Source organism: Protopterus annectens, chromosome 4.part0 (assembly GCF_019279795.1).
Source record: "Protopterus annectens isolate FY-2018-M chromosome 4.part0, PAN1.0, whole genome shotgun sequence".
In the NCBI taxonomy this organism is placed as follows: Eukaryota; Metazoa; Chordata; order Ceratodontiformes; family Protopteridae; genus Protopterus; species Protopterus annectens.
In genome coordinates, this window is record NC_056733.1 from 207,690,489 (window position 1) to 207,705,784 (window position 15,296).

At 44.9% G+C, this 15,296-nt stretch overlaps 1 protein-coding gene across 1 annotated transcript in view; it reads left to right on the forward strand.

Annotated features, from left to right (window-relative positions):
• Positions 1–14,863, forward strand: part of ARHGDIA (Rho GDP dissociation inhibitor alpha) — a 556,749-nt gene extending 541,886 nt beyond the window's left edge. Inside the window, exon 6 of the mRNA XM_044068209.1 lies at positions 12,847–14,863. Within this exon, the coding sequence (XP_043924144.1) occupies positions 12,847–13,046 (200 nt within the window). The 3' untranslated portion in view covers positions 13,047–14,863. The remainder of the gene's footprint in view (positions 1–12,846) is intronic.
• The last annotated feature ends 433 nt before the right edge of the window (positions 14,864–15,296 follow it).

Sequence of the window (15,296 nt, forward strand, 5' to 3'; positions counted from 1 at the left end):
ACACTTATTAGTCTTTTCTAATAGTCCGGGGTTTTCTCTGTGGGCTTCTTTAGCCCTATATTTGTAATCTATAATTTATTATAGATAGTGCCCAGATTGGGCTTAGTTGTTTTGTGGGTCTTTACAAGTTAAGTAAGGACTTTACTGTCTTACTTTTTGCAGTTTACTGGTTTATTTTGCTTTGTCTGATGAAAAGGAGAAATCCCATCCTAAATCGGGATTCAAAAATTGCCCAGATTGTGGGCAGAAAATGTCCGTCACTGACGCACGCATTCAATGCGTCTACTGTCTGGGGGCTAAACACCTCCAAGACACTTGCAGCATTTGCCATTCCTCTTCTTCAAGAGTCCCCTTGGAGAGAAGGAGGAAGCTTATAGACAGGGGATTATTACAGCATTCCTTTTCTGAGGTGTTGAGTAGCCATGAGGGTATTAGCACGTCCTCAATCCTCAAAATCCACAAAATCTTCAGATCCTAAAGTGACAAAGACAAACTTCAGAGGGAGGGTCATCGGTTCCACAGACCTCGGAACCGAGTGTACCTTTGATTCGGAGCCAGCTCTCAGTATTGGAGCAGGTCTCTGAAGTTCCTTCTCTGCTCCAGTCAGCACCTTCGGTGCATTCAGCTAAGTCTTCAGTCAGCCTTTCAGATTTGGACATGGATCGGCTTGTGCAGAAGCTTTTACAGGCACTAGGACTTGCCAAATTGTTGGCCCCGTCCAGTTCATCGGTGCCAAAGACCATGGAATCGGATTTGTCTGCTCCTCCGAGCCGTACTGGACTCTCTGAGCCGAAGGATACTGAACAGATGATTGTCGAACTCTTGGAGCCAATACCCACACCGGTTTTATTGGCTCCATCTACTCGGATGTCCTCTGCATCAACCGAGGGCTCTAGGAGCCAATGCTCTCCCATTGGATCCGGGGAGGATAGTTGAACCGATTTGTCGGTGCCGACTCTTCCTCTCGGGGCTTTGGCTCGGATGAGCTCTGCTCCTACCTCGGGCTCGGAGCCCAGGGTTTTGGTACAGGAGGATCGGACGGTACTCTTGGGTCCATCCACTCCTTGTCGGAGCCATGGTGCCTTCGATGCTATGAGGAGAGTTTTGTCTCTAAAGACAGTGTCAGCATCGGTTCAGCCTTCCCTCTCCCCTCAAGCTCCTATGTCTGCTTCTTCGTCTACCTGTCCTCCTAAGCGTAGAGACCCCGAGCCTCGAGTACCCCCACAGGGCATCCCCTTCTCTTCTGAGATCTCCCCAGATGCCCCCACTGAGGTGGTGCCCAGGAAGAGACTGCAAGAGGAGGCGCTTAACTACCCACAGGAGTCTTTGACATCTGACACGGACTTGGATGAGTCCGAAGGGTCCCCTCGATCCCCCCCTGAGGATATCTCCTTTGCAGAGATACTAGAGATACTTAATCAGAGGGACGATTGGCAGTCCAAGACCCCTATTGAGGACGAGTCTGTGCTCTTGAAGGCTTTTTGGTCTCAACCTTCCACTTCTTGGGTATCTCCGCCTTATGATGAGCTCATGGAACTGATCTCAAGGCATGGGAGTCACCGGAGGCCATGGAACCTGTTCCTCGTAAGCCCAATAAATTCATGTCTGCCCTAGTGAACAAGACATTTTTGATAAAGGGAGTGCCTGTTGATGCCATGGTGGTAGCTGCAGCCACCAAAAGGAAGTGTCTGAGACATCCACATCTATCCATCCTCCTAACAGATTCTAGGGTTATGGATAGATATGTGAAACGCATGTTTAGTTCAGCGACTTTTTCTCTGCGATCACTGAACTACTTAACCCAGTTTACGAGACTACAAAGAGATTTCCTGAAAGAGCTAGGAGATTCCCTCCAGGGTACGGTAGCTGCAGGGGTGGCCGACAAAGTCAACGCCCAGCTCGCTACCCTAAACTCAGTGGTAAACTCGTCTATGCGTCTCATATCCTATGCAGCTGATGGTTCGAATAGAGCTGCTAGTTCGGGCATTACTCTTTGAAGACCAGCCGGATGAGTCTGTTCCTTTGCTGAACCCTTTAAGTCTTCCTTTATTAACACCCCATTTGATGGCTCATCACTGTTTGGGCCCAAAGTAAAGGAAACTTTAACCAGATGTGAGCAGGAAGGCAAGACCTTATCTGCCATTGGAGTCCATTTTTTTACCCCTACTCAGCCCTACCCCAAGGGCCCAAGGGGAGGGAAAATGTGGTTCCGAAAAGCACAGGGAGCCTTTCAGGACACACATGGAGAAACCCCCTCTAGAGGCAGAGGGAGGGGGTTATAACGGAAGATGCAGCCCCCGCGGCAGAGGGGGTCCACAGCAACAGGGTGACGGGGGTCAGTTCTCCGGTCAACCCTACCAGCGCCCCTGAAAGGGGCCTGACTGTTAGGCTCTGGAGGCAGTCGGGGGTCACTTGTCTTTGTACCCAGAAGCCTGGCTAAACATAACAGATACATGGGTACAAAGCATTATTTCTAGAGGATATTTCATACCGTTCTCTTCCCCCTCCCATTCCTGTAAAGAGACTCCCAGATGTTCCACCCAATCTCAGGGAACAAGCAATCGTAGAGGTCCACAGATTGCTAGAAAGTCATCCAACCAGTCCCAGCAGACCAAGTTGGATTCGGAACTTACTCAAGATTCTTTTTGGTACCAAAGAAAACAGGGGACTGGAGACCTATCTTGGACCTCAGCAGACTCAAACCAGTTTGTAAAGAAAGAGAAGTTCCGAATGGTCACGCTTCAGTCCATTCTTCCCTTCTTAGGGAAAGGTTATTGGATGTGCTCCATAGATCTCAAAGATGCGTACTGTCACATAAAGATGAACAGACGCTCCCGAGATCATCTGCGTTTCCGGCTGGGAGCCAATCATTACCAGTTTCGAGCCCTGCCCTTTGGTCTCACTACAGCCCCCAGCGTGTTCACCAAATGCATGGAAGTGGTCACAGCTCACTTGATGTCTAGGATTCCAGGTGTTTTCATACCTAGACGATTGGCTCCTCACCGCTACCACCAGACATCAATTGACTCAGGCAACACAATACACTCTGACACTCTGCCATCAATTAGGCATTGCAATCAACTTCGAAAAGTCTCCCTTATCGCCATCGCAGCATACCGTTTTTATAGGAGCAGAGTTAAATACCTCAACTACCACTCTGTCATCCTATCGAAAGTGTCTCACTTCTCCGCCAACATGTCAGCTCACTGGTGTCAAAGAACAAAACTACAGCAGCAGAGGTATTGAAGGTGCTAGGTTTGATGGCGGCAACAATCCTGGCTATACCACTCGCAAGGATGCATATGCAGATTTTTCAATGGCTCCTCTTTGCTCAGTGGTCGTACCAGAAACTACCGATGCACCACATGATTCTCATCACGGAGTCTTGCAAGAGAGACCTTCGCTGGTTGCCATCTCCATGTCACAATCTGAAGACCCTTTGCACCCCCCCCCCCAGTAGCCACTGTGACCATGGATGCTTCTCTGATAGGGTGGAGGGGGGGGGGGCATTTTCAGGGAAAGACTGCCCAAGGCACATGGACAGATCAAGAATCCTATCTGCACATCAGTGTTCTAGAGTTGAGAGTGGTACTTCTGGCGTTGCAGTACTTTCAGGACTCTCTCCCTCTAGGAACTATTGCAACTCAGACGGACAACATGTCAGTAGTCTGGTACTTGAACAAGCAAGGCGGAACCAAGTCTTACCCCCTTTGTCGAGAAGCCCTCAGGGTCTGGCAATGGGCTGTGTCGTCCCAGCATTTTGTGATAGCAACCCACATCCCGGGGGAAATCCGTGATAGTGGACGAGCTAAGGGCGATATTGCTCCCTCACCTCAAACAGGTTGCGGAGTTGATTTTCCGCAAATGGGGCCAGCCTTGCTGCGACCTCGTTGCCAGCCACATCAATTCAAAATGCAGAAGCTACTTTGCCGTAATACTACCTCCCGGTCATCCCTCGAGAGATGCACTTTTACACGATTGGCCCCCAGGTCTCCTTTATGCATTTCCACCCTTCCCATTGATACCCAGATTTTTACAGAAAACAAAATCGCTGGGAAGGACTGTTATTCTCATAGCCCCCTACTGGCCTTGACAGATTTGTTTCCTGTTTCTCCATCATCTGTTGAAAGATCCATGGATCCTGGACCCAGTTCTGGACCTTCTGACGCACCCGTTAAGGGACCTCTAATCCTTCACTGCAGTCCCTAACTAACTGCTTGGCTAATCCACTTCCCCTAACTGCCAGGCTTCATTCAATTTCAGAAGATACAAGACAAATTATCTTGTCTTCTCGCAGGCCATCTACCAGGAAATTATATGGCAGTAAGTGGAAAAGGGTCTCAATTTGGGGCAACATGCAGAAAATTGACCCTTTCTGAGCTCTGCTATCATCTATTTTAGAATTCTTGACAAAGATTTTTAAGGAAGGGGCAGCAGCTGCTACGAGTCCAGTTAGCTACCATCTCAGATTTTCAGCTTGGGTTTGGTGGCTGAAATGTTATGGGCCATAAATTATCTAAGACTTTTCTTAAAGGCATTCTTCACGAGACCTCTTATCAAAATTCCCTGTTCTCCCCGGAATTTAAACTTTATGCGGTCTCAAATTATTCTTCCCCCTTTTGAACCAGCATCTTCTTGTGATCTCAAATATTTATCCTGGAAAACTATTTTTCTTGTGGCCATTACTTCTGCCTGCAGTGTCAGAACTTCAAGCATTATCTATCAGACCACCTTGCATGTTTTTCCATGCTGATAGAACAAACCCCTCATTTTTACCTAAAGTCTGTTCTGAATCAAATATCAATCCGGTCATTGAGGTGCCAGTCTTTTTTTCCCAACCACTCTAGCAAATTGGAATACATGCTGCACAAACTTGATGTACACAGACAGCTCAGATTTTATCTTGACAGAGCTAAGGATATTAGTATCCTTCTCAGAAGCCAGAAAAGGCAATTCAGTGGCTAAAACATCCTTATCTAAATGGTTATCCAATTGTATATCCGTTATGAGAATGCAAGCATGCCATTAACACACAAACCTAAGGCTCATTCTACCAGAGCCATCTCTACGTCTTCTGCTTTTCTAGCTAAATTGCCCCTTGACAATATTTGCTCTGCAGCCACTTGGTCTATCCCTCATACCTTTATCACTCATTACAAAGTAGATGAGGTTTCAAGGGAGAGGTCTTCCTTTGGTTCCACGGTACCGAAGAACATACTTCCATGAGCCACCCAAGATTGAGGGTGCTAGGGATGCTACCCATCAGTGAGAATAAACAGCAAGATTTAACAACTTCACATAAAGAAGTTATGTACTTAATGTTCCATATGAGTTGCTTATCTCGTCTTTATTCTCGAGCCACCCCACCCCACCTCCCCTGGCTGACTGTTGACTTAGAGGCTAGTACCATCCTGGTTATTCAATATTTCTTCTTCCCCTTCGGGAAGTGTTCTTGGTAGAAATAAATAAAGTACCATCCTGGTTATTGAATATTTCTTCCCCTTCGGGAAGTGTTCTTGGTAGAAATAAATAGAAGTACCATCCTGGTTATTGAATATTTCTTCCCCTTCGGGAAGTGTTCTTGGTAGAAATAAATAAAAGAGTGTGTGTGTGTATGTGTGTGTGTGTGTGTATATATATATATATATATATATATATATATATATATATATATATATATATATATATATATATATATATATATTATTGTTACTCGCAGCAAACAAGATCTGAGGTAATTCCAGCAGTGCATTGTGGGATAAGGGGCTTGGTCTCGAGCTACTGGCAAACTTTGAGCTTTGCTATCAGCCGTGTCGGAGCAGAGGATCTGCTCCGAACCCATCAGTGAGAATAAAGGTGAGATAAACAACTCACATGAAACGTTATGGTAAGTACATAACTTTTTTTTTTATTGCAGTCACATCGGCCAGGTGATTGTCAGAACTCCAGGCCTTGTGCATCAAACCTCCCATCAAACCCCCTATCTTATCTTCCATAAGGATAGGGTATCACTGAGAACTAATTCTACCTTTTTACCAAAGGTGGTGTCAGAGCGATCAGTCTGTTGTCCTTCCAGTGATGTCCTTCAAGAATGCAACTGCAGTCCTTACATATGGGTTGTCCTGCCTCAGGCAGCCCTCGGTCGACCGGATTCCAAAGTCTGGGTCCGGCGTCAGCTGATGTCGCCTCCTCCCCGACGTCAGAGCGGCTGGGGTATAAAAGCATCAGCCGACGCCATCATCCTCAGTCTTTCTTGCCACGCGGTGCCCGAAGCAGAAGCAGTTCGCAAGTGCCGGTCGGTCAGCTCCTGTGTTTTCAGTATCCGAAGTCATCAAAAAGCTAAGTACCCCGTTGGGGAACCTTTTCTTGCCTCAGCCGATGTCAGATAAAACTGCAAAAGTTAATAACTGTTTGTCTTGTGGTAAACAAATACCTCATAAGGACTTCCATTCTTACTGCCTTCCCTGCCTTGGCCCAAACTACGACGTCTCTGCCTGTGCTGCCTGTGTTTGCTTCAACAAGCGCACACTCAGGCGCCGGGCAGAATTTGCTGAAGACTTTTTTGGCGAAAAATACTCGTATCATGCCGTCGGAACAACCGACAACACATTTCCAAAAAACGGAAGGACCGGGACCGACATTCTCGGCCCACGACTTCCACCGACACCACACCAAAACCTACCGCGAGTGCATCGGTCTCTTCTGAGGCGGTTATTCCACCGCTCCAGACCGACGACACCGCTTTACCATTCTCTTCGGCCCCAGAGCCTACGCCGGTTGTTTTTCCCCCAGAAGCTGAAGCCCAAGATTTGCCCGAGACCATATCGGTGGACAAAGTTACTCCAGCACCATGGGGCAGCTAGGCCTCCGGTGTCCATGTCAATCAAGGCCTACACACGTGCTAAGGCTGCCAGCCAGGCTAAGTCTCACCCTTCTAAAACTCTTTCTCAGGGTCCCACTACTGATAAACAGATCATGGCTTTAGCTGCAGATCTAATTTCCTTAATCAGAGGTTCCCAGGCTCATCCTGACAGAGGTTCTCAGCCGCCCTCAGACAAAAGGCCCAGGGTTGAACAGACACCCTTCAGATGAGGCCTCCGGTGATTCTGATCACTCAGATACCCAGGAAGAGTCCTTCCAGGCCTACGAGGATTCTGATGCGGAGGAATCTATTCCTTCTGCCTCCCCTCTTGAGGATATTTCTTTTGGGGAAATTCTCCACTCCATGAGAGTGCATTTTCAGTGGTAGGGACAGGAATTCTCCGACTCCAGGAAACGGCTTCGTACCTTCCTTAAGCTTCCCCAGCACAGGCCTTTAGCTATCCCTCCAGTGTTAGATGTATTGGATGATGTGTACTCAGATTAGAGTGCTTCTCCAGATTCTCTCCCTCCTGCTCCTGTTAAGCCAGACAGATACTACAGGGTTCCTGAAACTCATAAACATCTTTTTAAGGCCCATTCTGTTGATCTAGAAACTATTTCCCAGGGGCCCAAAGGAGTAGCCACCTCCACGGCCAAAAATCCTTTGCCCGCAGACGGGGAATCTAGGGCCCTGGAGAGGTTGGGCAAAAAAGTTTATACCTCAACCACCCTTGCCATGAGGACCCTTAACTGCCTTTTTCATATGTTTCAGTATCAGGATTTCTTGATGGATGATTTGCAGAAAAAGTTAGCCTCTCCTGAGCCTTTAGATAGAAAGGCCTTGCAGGATTTGGTTCATAATACACAGCAGGTTAGCAATCATTTTCTTCAGTGTGGTTATGATGCATTGGAAGCTTCATGTAGGGCAGCTATGACAGGGGCCGTCATACGTAGACATGCATGGTTGAAAGAACAGGCATTGCCAGATCATGTTAAAGTAAAGCTTCTAGATGCACCTCTGGAAAAACACAAGCTATTTGGTGCTAATGCTCAGGATGTGTTGAAATCAATTGAGGAGAAGGCTAAATCAGTGCAAACAGTCAAAGATTTCCTCCAGGTTCAGCCACCGAGGTTCAGCAGGAATTGGCCTTCAAAGAATTGGTCCTTTCCAGACACTGACAAGTTTCAAAGGGGAAAGAACAGGCGTGCCCGAGGGAGAGGGCAATACCGAGGCTCCTACAGGGGACGCCAATGGCAACCAACTAATCGGAGAGGTGGAGCAGGGACTTCCACTACTCCCCAGGGACAATCACAATGACTTGACTTTGACACCGCCGACCAAGGCTCAAAGAGAAGCACCTTTAGGCGAAAAATTATCCTTATTTTCAAAAAATTGGCACATTTTAACAAGGGACACATGGATTCTGGACATAATAGACCAAGGCTACAGGTTCCACTTCCATACTTTACCAACAAGACAAGGCATGCCAAACCTGCCACAAAATCAAAGGGCAGAGGCATTCGTGCAAGTTTCAAAGCTGTTACAAATCAAAGCAATAGAAAAGGTTCCTCCTCAGGAACAAGGCCAAGGATTCTACTCAAGACTGTTCCTTGTTCCAAGAAAAGAAAATCAATGGAGACCTATACTGGACTTGTCCGCTCTAAACACTTTTCTCATTGTACCAAAATTCAAAATGCTGACACTACAGCAACTCATTCCCATGCTGGGCAAGGGGTCTTGGCTGGTTACTCTGGACCTCAAGGAGGCATACCTGCATGTCCCAATCAGACACAGTTGCAGAAGATACCTCAGATTTCTTGCAGGGTCAGAGCATTATCAATTCTCAGCATTGCCCTTTGGCTTATCTACTGCGCCCAGAGTGTTCACAAAATGCCTGGCATCACTAATTGCACACTGCAGACTCCAGGGGATACAAATATACCTTTACCTGGATGACTGCCTTATCCAAGCGGACAGCAAGCAAGCCTTGACAAAAAAACTTGAATTATGTCATTCACTTACTACAGGCTCTGGGATACACAGTCAACATTCAAAAATCGAGACTACTGCCATCCCAACAAATAATTTTTCTAGGAGCCAAACTAGACACAAAATCTCAAATGGCTTACCTCACAGAAGAGAAGCAAGAACAATTACCTGATTACTTCAAAAGCCTAGCAAAGCTCACCCACATGACTGCAAGGAAAATCCTGCAGGCCCTGGGTTACATGGCATCTTGCATTCTATTGATTCCACTGGCAAGACTACACATGAGAAAACTGCAATGGTACCTAAAAAGTTTATGGTCTCAACACAGCCACAACTTAGAAGCAATTATCCCACTCATCCCATGTCTACAAAGGGAATTTTTGTGATGGGCCCAAGCAAGCCAGTTAAACAAAGGTATGCCTTTCGACAAACCTCAAACAAGCCAAACCATTACAACAGATGCCTCAGACCATGGATGGGGGGCGCACATGGAGGGCAGATGCATTCAAGGGCAATGGACCCCCCCCCCCGGGAAGTGCATCTACACATCAATCAAAAAGAGATGTTAGCAGTAATTCATGCAATCGAGGCCTTCGGAAAATATCTTCAACAAGGTCAACTGCTAATAGACTGACAACACCACTGTCATGTGGTATATAAACAAGCAGGGAGGTACTCATTCTTACCCCCTCTGCAGACTAACAATGACTCTTTGGGAAAAATCCATGAAACTGAACATACAGCTGCAATCCCAGTTTGTTCCGGGCAAGGACAATGTTCTGGAGGACAGTCTAAGCAAAAACATCCTGGACCCGCACGAATGGATGTTGCATCCAGACATTTTTGCACAAGTAACTCGGGCATGGGGGAGGCCAAACATAGATCTCTTTGCCTCACACCTCAATCATCATCTGAAAAAGTTCTGCTCGAGGGCACACCATCCACAAGCCTGGAGAATGGATGCTCTCTCCTTCAGCTGGAACTCTCTAACAATCTATGCATTCCCACCTCTACCATTAATGACCAAGGTGCTTCTGAAGATCAAAGCAGATCAACCGAAAGGCATCTTAATAGCTCCAGATTGGCAAAGACACCACTGGTATCCATTACTAAGGAGCATATCCTGCACCAAGCCGTGGCCCCTGCCTCAATGGCCTCTACTTTTGACCCAGCGCAATTACAGGACGGTTCATCCCATCCTGCAAACTCTGCAGCTGACAGCTTGGAGGGTTCCATGAATTCTCCCCATATGTCTCTCTCCAAGGAAGTTCAACAGATCTTATTGGAAGCACGCAGACCTTCCACCAGAAAGACTTATTCAGCTAAATGGAAGAGATTCAACATCTGGAATACCAACAAGGGTCAGGATGAATCAGTATTGAGCATCCCACAGATACTAGAATACTTGGCAGAAATGCTGCATAATGGACTTTCCTATTCTTCCATAAAAATACACGCTTCAGCAATTTCAGCAAAGTACAACACTGATCCACCTGTGTTTTCACATCCTTTGCTAAGACAATTTCTAAGAGGGATAAAGAATATCAAACCTCCCAGAAAATCACCAGTGCCTGCATGGGACCTCAACTTCGTGTTGGAAAAATTAACTCTTCCACCTTTTGAGCCAGCAGCATCTTCAGAATTGCAATTTCTTTCCTGGAAAACAGTTTTCCTGTTGGCAATTACCTCAGCAAGAAGAGTTTCGGAGATACAAGCCCTCATGGCAGTACCTCCATTTCTCATTTTCATCAGGGCAGAGTTTCTTTAAGAACCAATCCCTCTTTTATGCCAAAAGTGATATTCAGGGTGTCTCTAAATCAAGCAATTCACCTGCCTACCTTCTTCCCCAATCCTCAAAATAAAGGGGAAAAGTTGCTACACACTTTGGACATACACAGACAACTACGCTACTACTTGGACAGAACAAAGGCCAACAAAGTCTGACCAGCTATTTGTAGCATACGCTGCTGGAGTGCAAGGAAAGGCAATTTCCAAACAAACAATTTCAAAATGGATTGGACATTGCATCAGATTCTGTTCTTTCCATGGAAAGGGTGTGCCAGCCAATATCAGGCCACACTCCACCAGAGCTGCAGCCACCTCCACAGCCTTTCTAAGAGGGGTGGCTACAAAGGACATTCTAGAAGCTGCTACATGGAGCTCCGTGCATACATTTTCCAAGCACTACAACCTGCCTTTATATTCCAGATCCCGAACAGGCTTTGCTTCGGCAGTCCTGCAGGGCATTTTAGCTACACCATCCCTGTCTTAGAGCCTACCACCCCCAGCTTGGCTATGGTATTCAACCCATATGTAAGGACTGCAGTTGCATTCTTGAAGGACATAGTACAGTTTTGTACCTACCATAAATGTAGATGTCCGATAGATATGCAACTGCAGTCAGATTTTCCCTCCCTCCTACCCCTCTTTTGGGTCCACTTCCCTCCTTTTATAATTAGCTGGGGATATCTGTTATGGTGTATCTGTTTATTACTGTTGTGCATGTCTGGAATTTTTTATCCAGTTCTAAATTTAGCCTTCCTTGGAGGGCACCTGGCATCTGGGGCAAGAAACACTGAGGAAGATGGCGTCGGCTGATGCTTTTATACCCCAGCCGCTCTGACGTCGGGGAGGAGGCGACATCAGCCGACGCCGGACCCAGACTTTGGAATCCGGCCGACCGAGGGCTGCCTGAGGCAGGACAACCCATATGTAAGGACTGCAGTTGCATATCTATCGGACATCTACATTTATGGTAGGTACAAAACTGTACTTTCTTTCCTAACCATTCTAACAAGGGAGAATATTGACTGCACTCCTTGGATGTTCATAGGCAATTATGATGTTATCTGGGCAGAACAAAAATCTAACCGTAAATCAGACCAACTGTTTCTGGCTTTTTCTGGACCTAGATGGGGTCATCCTGTATCAAAAATTACATAGGCTTAATGGTTGAGAAATTGTATAACCTTTATCTACAACAAAAAATCTCACTTTGCCTCAGAGTCGCAGCACATTCTACAAGATCTATGGCAACTTCAGCAGCTTTCCATGCTAAGGCTTCCCTCAATGATATTTGCTCAGCTGCAACTTGGGCCAAACCTCATACCTTTATTCTTCATTACAAATTCGACTTGGCCCCCAGAGGTAGAGTTTCCTGTGACTCCATGATGCTCAGGAATGTCCTTCCATGAGGGCCACCCAGGAGTTAGTTAGCTGGGGACTCTGTCACATCAGTAAGGAATGAATGAAGATTAACATCAGATAAAGAAGTCGTCTTACCATAATGTTCCATCTGTGTTGCTCTTCATTCATTACTGCCCACCCTCCGTCCCCCATCCAGAGGTTCTTGGCTGATCTCATGTACTCCTTTCTTGTAGGTCTGTTATGACCAGAGGTAGCCTCTACTTTTGTCTGTCAACTTGCAAATTCTATCTGAGGTAACAGGGAGCCAAGCATTCTGGCTAGACCTTGACTGGAGAGTTTTTGACTGACGCGAGCTTGATATTGTCCAGCTCCTTTCCAAGGACAGAACCGATAACCCATCAGTAATGAATGAACTAAGATCAACATCACAGATGGAATGTTATGGTAAGACATCTTTTTTTACACAGTCTAGTAATATTTTAATAATTTGATAACAGTACAGAAGCTAATAATGCAGGACATTTCATTTTATTGTAGTTTTACACACTTCTGTCACTGTCATTTTTAATTCATTTCGCTCACCTGTTTCACATTACATTTTTTCTCAAAAGTACTGCTGAGCAGAGTTGGAGCCCAGCAAGATTGGTTCCTAAGTGATGCAGAAACTGTGTGCAGCCTCTAAGGTTTAAAACAGTAGTATAATGCAACACTTGGTACTAAGTAGAGTTGATTTATTTTTGCAGTAACCATTTTAGTTTGCCTTCTTACTAAAGGTCAAGATTTAAGTTATTGTACGTTACGTTGTGTAGGTGGTTAAAACTTAGCACAAGTATTCTGTTTTTCCACAGTTGATAAAACTGAATATATGGTTGGAAGTTATGGCCCACGGACTGAAGAATATGAATTTCTGACTCCCAAGGAAGAGGCACCTAAGGGTATGCTCGCAAGAGGCTCGTATTGCATCAAATCGAAGTTCACAGATGATGACAAAAGTAACCATCTCACTTGGGAGTGGAATATGCATATCAAAAAGGATTGGCGTGATTAATTGTCTTAAGTGCCCCAGAATGAGAGAGAGCAGGAGTCCGTAGACAGCAGCTACTTGTTCCTTCCAATACCAAAGTGCTGAAAATGATTGTTTTAAAGAGCAGTTTGCAACAAGTTAAGACTTCAGTATCTTTTTACTGGGCAGCAGATCTGTCAGATAATGTATTCCTTTTGTACCAGTATCTCTGTGAATTTGTCCTTAACCTATTCCCTTGCGTGTTTGCTACCAGTCTGGGTCCTTCCCACATCAGCTGCATTTAGAAGGTGCTTCCTTACCAGTTTAGTATTTCATAAAACCAACGGGTGGCCCTGTTTGACAGTTTTGCTTCTGATGTGGTTTGTAAGTTTAAGGTCCGAGTTTTGGGGTGATAACACTGACTAAGACTGTGTATTGAACTTTGACAAGCCTTCAACAGGCATGGCTGCTGCTGTTTGCAAATTAATGTTTCATTGTTCCTCTTGGAATGGCCACTTAACTGTTTAGCAGGGATTCCCATTCAGCACTTGTGTGGACTACAGAATTTGGGCCCAAGTAGCCACTTGGTGTCATTCCCTCACATGGGTGCCAACTTGTAATTCCAAGTAAGCTAATTTTTAGGCATTCAGTTTTTCCCACTGAATGTGAGAACTGTTTCATGTATGTTGTCAGACATCATGCTTTTCCCATGTTTTATCAGACTAAAGCTTGGTTTGATGTTAGTTTTGTTCTTGTGTATATCCAGATGTTTGTAACCATGTTGCCTTAAAGGTGGGTTTGATTTGTAAAACAAAACTTACCCAAAAAAGGAAACTAACTGAAATCATGTGGAATCTTTGTATTTAGAAACTGTGCACACGACCAACTTCTGTTCTCTTGCCAGGCCATTGTATTTATTCAGAAATTTTAATGATTTTTCTAACTAGCACCATTAAAAGAAAGACACACACCCAGTATTATGCTGACAGCTTTTATTCATTTGCAGTGATAAATACAGAGGCATGCACTTTAAAACAGTTAATAGGCTCTGCTTAAATTTCTGTCCCTACGCTGTGTTTTTCACAGATGTTTGGTGTTTTGTTTACTTTTCACCAGCAGTAACAATTTTAGTAATGTTTTTTTTCTTACAATTTAAGGTTTTTTGCAGTTAGTCCATGTGTGCTCTGCGTAGTGGTGCACTGTAGGTAATTTTCAAGTGATATCCAGTGTATTCATTTTGGTGCCTTCCTGGGCATTGAGGTCCTTAGCTGCTGCCCATGACCATTGTTTTTGCAGGTGTGTGCAACAGTGTGCTAGGATTAAGAAAGGTGCAGTTAAGAAATGTCACTGCCTTGTAAGCCTGTAACAATTTTTTAGAACGTTTGCCTCTTACTGATGTGTGCCTCATTGACATTTTGGTAATTGTATTGTTTTTCAGTCCCTTATGTCTGCTTTGTTTTTTAATGGATCCTGTAGGTCTCTCTACCAGTGCAGATTTGTGCAGTTGGCGATTCTTAACATCTGCCAGGCCTGCTTTGGCGCCCAGTATATGTAAACGCAGCTTTCTTGGACTACAGTTCTGCTCATTTTTGTTTGGTTTTGATTAGAATGTTTCAGATGTCATGTTGGAAAGCACTGGGACCAAGCATGCTGTGATTGTAGCCATAAGACCCTCTTCTTCCAGTATCCGCAGCCTCCTCAGCTCTTCCTCTGTCTTACAGTATAAATAGAGATATATATGTACTTTTTTAATTAAAATGGATTTATTGTGTCCATATGTGATTACTCTATATAGCCAGATTTAACAGGTGAGCTTGTTACTCTACCTGTTCACTACAATAAAAATGCGAATGGGTCAGAAATGTGTTTTTCTTTCTTGTACACATGGTCTGTTACTGATGGTGCATACCTCAGGAAAATACTGTTTGAAAATATATTTAGGCTTGGAAGGCCATTGGTAAAACTCTACAGTAGTGCTGTGGGTAGTGTCAGTGCTTCACTGAGACAGGTAAGTGAGTCCCACTGATACTGTGTGTCTGTATTAAACTACATTTAAGTTTGGATTTTTGATTGCCAGTGTGCTAGACACAAGTTATGATTTACCTGTTCATTGTTGGTTTGTCATATTAGGATCAAATATAGATTAAATATGAAGGATTTCACCATGGGGAAAGATAAGCAGGAGTGACTTGTGGTTTGTTCTTTAAATGCATTTAAAGGATTAATCACTGCATCTTCTGACTGACATAAGAGTTTGGGCATTTCTTTTTAGAGTTGCTGTTAAATTTACTTTTT